Source organism: Plasmodium fragile, assembly GCF_000956335.1.
Source record: "Plasmodium fragile strain nilgiri unplaced genomic scaffold supercont1.115, whole genome shotgun sequence".
Taxonomy (NCBI): Eukaryota; Apicomplexa; class Aconoidasida; order Haemosporida; family Plasmodiidae; genus Plasmodium; species Plasmodium fragile.
The window spans coordinates 25,995-30,516 of NW_012192695.1; the positions used below are offsets into that span (position 1 = coordinate 25,995).

The window sequence follows — 4,522 nt, forward strand, 5'->3', positions numbered from 1 at the left end:
CATGTATGAGACAGACATTTTTCTGTATGATATTCGGTACTATTGGTATGGTACAGTGCATTCACAGTTTTGTAACGTGCATGTTGCAGTTCCATTTTGTACATTATAATTTTTGTTCGTACACTTTTCCGAATATACATAGTTGTTCGTGTGTATGTTGTGCTGTTTATTGATATAATGAGTTGTTCATGGGTGTTAAAAGAAAGCAAACAAACTTTAGAGAAAAAAAAGAGTATGTCCTACTTCACTTTTATATGTGTATAATGCATAAGTATTTTGTGTCCCATATGTAATATATAATGATGACCATGAGCGCGATATGCAATAGTAAGTACTTTCATAATGTATAAAATGTTGTTTTATTTTTCTGCTAACTTAAAAAGTATGTGATAAACGTTAGAAATGTCTCAAAAGTTATAATTATTTCCACGACAACACTATCCTTCGTTACGACCGTATCCAGTGTAGAAACACCATGCTCCGCTATGACATCATCTACAGTGACAGCAGGTGTCACGCGAACAACATATACACCGCCTCTTCGTTATCCGCCTCTCAAATATTGTGGAGCACAGTATCCACATATAATCCCCTTATATCCATAAATTCCATACACTATACACTCGTCTACAATCGTCGTCGCCGCTACCGCTACCGCTACAGTCGTGGCCGCCACCGCACACACCTCGTCTACACTCGTCGCCGCTCATCGCTCAACGTCAGCGAAGGGGAAGCGCTGTGCTGCGTTGTGGCCGTTGTGTTTGTGGCGGCATCCATCCGCAGGCTTATCGGTAGCGGCCGTACTATTCGTACTCGTAGTCTTAGGAGTCGTATGCTTACCTTTCGTTTCCGTCATGTCCTTTTCTGCGTTGTTCTGCTCTTCCTCTTCCTCGTCCGAAGAGTCTAGGGCACTATCCCCGAGGTGTGTGGAGCCCTCTGGCCTGTTGCGCGCCTTCTGCACCTTCTTATGTACTTTTTTGCTAATTGTCGTAAGCACCTCTTTTATCTGTTCCTTCACTAACGTTTGCATGGTTGCCTTCTTAAATATACTGGAAAGGTCTGCATCTTCCCGTCGTGCCTCTAAATTTTTCTTGTACATTTCCCAATGCATTTTACACTTTGGGTTCTTCTCTATTTGTTTTATACTATCACGTATCTTTGTACTTTGCTGTAACCATTTTTTTACCGCTGCCTGTAAGTTACCTGTCCCTATTTTAATGTCCTTATACGTATCTTGCGTACATGTTCCTCTTGAAATTGGATTAGACGGGTCTCCGCTGCCCACTGCAAGCTCCTGCATTATGGTCCATGCTCTGTCTACTCCAGGCCACTCATATCGACACTTTATTGCAGCCAATATATACGCAAAAACATTTGCTACCATGCACCTCATAATAGCCTTCATGGCCGTATCATTTTCCGATTGGTCCTTATCATGGTGCATTGGATTGCTCCACCCAGGTATGAAAAATAATGCACCTACCATGAGTCTGCATTTCATGACGTCCCCAACTGAATGATCGGTGTACGCGCGTCCCTGATGCGGGGCTCCTCTACGTCCCCAACCTGCATCCCCGCAGCTTGTGGCATACATATCTAAGCGGGGCTCTATCCGGTCCATGTGGTCCACAAAAGCGTGTAATACAGTTTCCATATCTGCCCATAATGCACGCTACGAAATATATACATAGAGAAAATGATTAATGTATAACAATATATCAACTCTATAGGACTGTAGCTCCCTGTCCGTATGTGTTACGGCACATATATGTACGAACACTAGTTGCCGCCACCCGTCGTAGTTGTGGCGTGCAATCCCTTGTTCTGAGTGAACACTTACATCAACCTGTGCCTGTGTCCATAGTGCCCGCCTTATGGCCCATTCGGCCATTACATTTACTAAGTGCCCTGCCATGGTGCCCTACGTCACATAATACAGGACATGAATGCTCCCTGAGAATATTATGCACATTATTAATATTGCACCCGCATGCTATGCACACTTGTGCCTCATGAATATGCTTATTACTCTATAAATGGGGGGAAGCCGTGCACACATATAATTTATATAATGCAAATGCACAATACAGAATTGCACGGTCCACAACCTGTGTATACCATGCTGATATTGTTTAGGAGAGAATAATATGCACAGAATAAAAAAGGAGTACAAAAATGAAGAGAAAAATGAAACAAAAAAACTACTACTACACTACCGTACACACACAACGCGTCATGAATACACCCCCTCCGCCGCCCGTTGTCCACTAAACGCCTTCACACACTGTCTCTGTGTGCGTACACCTAAAAACCGCAGTAGCGACAACAACATCAATTCTTCTGCCGCCTTCCTTGCGTCTTTCGCCTTCCCACAAAATATGTGTGTTCCTTTATCTCCGCCCCCCGCTCTCTTCTCCCTCACGCGAATCCGTCCCTCGAACTCCCGTACTCGGAGACAATCCCGTGTACGAAGACGGCGGAAGGGGGAAGAAAATAAGTAGTTGTTGTGCATTTATCACGACTTCCAGAAGCGTTGACGGAGAGAAGCGTTGACGGAAGAGGCGTGGAAGGAGAGAGGCGTTGACGGAGACGGCGTTGACGCAGGGGCGGTGTCGGAGAGGCGTTGACGGGAGAGGCGCTGACGGAGAGGCGTTGAGGGAGGTGCGTTGACGCAGCACGGGGTGACGGAGACGGCGTTGACGCCAGAGGCGTTGACGCGAGCGGCGTTGACGGAGAACGCGGTGACGGAGACGGCAACGACGGCAAGGACGGAAACGGACGGTCTGCCACACCAGTAGCGGCGAGACCAGCGAAGAAGAAGACGGTAACGAAAACGCGGTCCAGGCGCATGGCACGACGTGGTGGTGATGCTGGTGGTGCCGTAGGAGAGAAGGGGAAGGGGAAGAAGCACGAAACACAGGAGAAGTGTCAAGGGGAGAAAATATTAGATTGGAGGCCTAGGACAATCTACGTGGAGCATGGTTATAGTGTAAGTTTGAGTACAGTCAGAAAGGAAGAGGACGAAAGAGGAACAGACGGCACCGATAATTTATTCATACGGCGACATGCATATGTGTAGGTATAGATGCTACCACGGGCCATGGTGCACGTGGCATGTGGACATGCATATTCTTTTATTTGCATGTGCAAAATGCAGGATAAGGAATGGGAACCGGTGAAGAACGTGTTGGAGGAGTTTATGGAGTACTTGGAGGAACATAATGATAACTTTGACGCACTTGGTGCCAATTGTGATAACACAGGTTGGAATGATCTGACACACACTGCACACCATACGGGCCAAACGGTGGCGGATATGATGAGATGCAGACTAATGTCCGGTGCGTTGTGGTTTGCAAATGGTTCGTGGAAGACGACAGATCGCAGTACTAAGCAGAGTCAGCAGGATGATGAAGAGACCAATAGGTTAAGATGTGACGTGGCCCATGTATTTGGACATCTACTGAAAGAAAGGTATTGTAAGGATAAGAGAGGCTACAAGAGAGGTATAGAGTATGCTTGGCAAACATTCAGGGATATGAACAGCGAGGGACAACATGGATTTGGCGAAATTAACGGTCCTGTTATTGAAGGCAAGTGTACACCATGTGGGTATACGGGCTATCACAGGCATATAACAGCCATAAATTTGGCGATAGCACAATGGTTATTGGGGGACGGAAACATAAATGAAGAAATAACAGCAATGGAACAGGCAATGCCGTGTGATATGAAGTGGGAACAGTATATTAAGGAGCAGGGAACAGAGGGGAACACTATCAAAGACAGTGTGAGCACGGAAGGGCAGCAGAAGATAGAGGTAAAACAGAAGGAGCTGGCAGGAGCAGTAATAAAGATAATTCAGAAAGTGCAGGAAGCAAAGGATGACATAATGAACACAGCAACGGAGATAATTGAGACCGCGAAAACGGCAATTGCGGACGGTACGTATAGGGCTAGTACCAATACGAATCCGTACTGCCGCATATGGATGCCGGCGCCAACAACCACGCACACGCAAACGATACCACAACAACACGCACGCGGGAACTATGCACGGCGGAACAGCACAACAGCCACGACTGTAGCGGTCGCGGCGACGTGAGTGTAGACGAGTGTAGATGAGCGTACCGTGCAGAGACGACGAGGGCCGAGATGACGGCGACAACAAATACGTGTACTGCTACCATCTAGCCCAAGTTCACCGAGTGCGCAGTCCACCGAGTCGACCCGACCGTACCACACCACAGCGTGCCGTCCTGTCTTTCTGTACCACGTGTGTCCTTGTTTTTTTTTATAATCTTTTCATCCATCTTTCTTCCGTTGGTCTTGTAGGCCAGAAACCAGAAGCTTCAACACCTAAGGTACCAGCGGCACCAAAGCAACGACCGGCCCCAGGAGGAACAGGCGGGCAGGTACCGCCCGAAGTATCAGTAGAAAAAAAAACAAGCGCAGATCCGACGCCAGTTCAGAAGCAGCCTGAAAACGACCAAAAGGAAGGTAAGACACCTGGACCATCATG

The 4,522-nt window shown here is 47.1% G+C and overlaps 2 protein-coding genes across 2 annotated transcripts in view; one reads left to right on the top strand and one right to left on the bottom strand.

Annotated features, from left to right (window-relative positions):
- Positions 1–706: 706 nt before the first annotated feature.
- On the bottom strand, positions 707–1,621 carry AK88_05314 (uncharacterized protein; the record flags this gene model as incomplete). Its single annotated transcript, XM_012482916.1, has 1 exon — positions 707–1,621. One exon carries the CDS (start codon positions 1,619–1,621, stop codon positions 707–709), a length of 915 nt encoding a protein of 304 aa, XP_012338339.1.
- Positions 1,622–3,151: 1,530 nt separating this feature from the next.
- Positions 3,152–4,522, top strand: part of AK88_05315 (CD99 antigen) — a gene marked incomplete at both ends in the record, with an annotated part of 7,250 nt that continues 5,879 nt past the window's right edge. Inside the window, 2 exons of the mRNA XM_012482917.1 lie at positions 3,152–3,944; positions 4,336–4,500. Of these exons, the coding sequence (XP_012338340.1) occupies positions 3,152–3,944; positions 4,336–4,500 (958 nt within the window). The remainder of the gene's footprint in view (positions 3,945–4,335; positions 4,501–4,522) is intronic.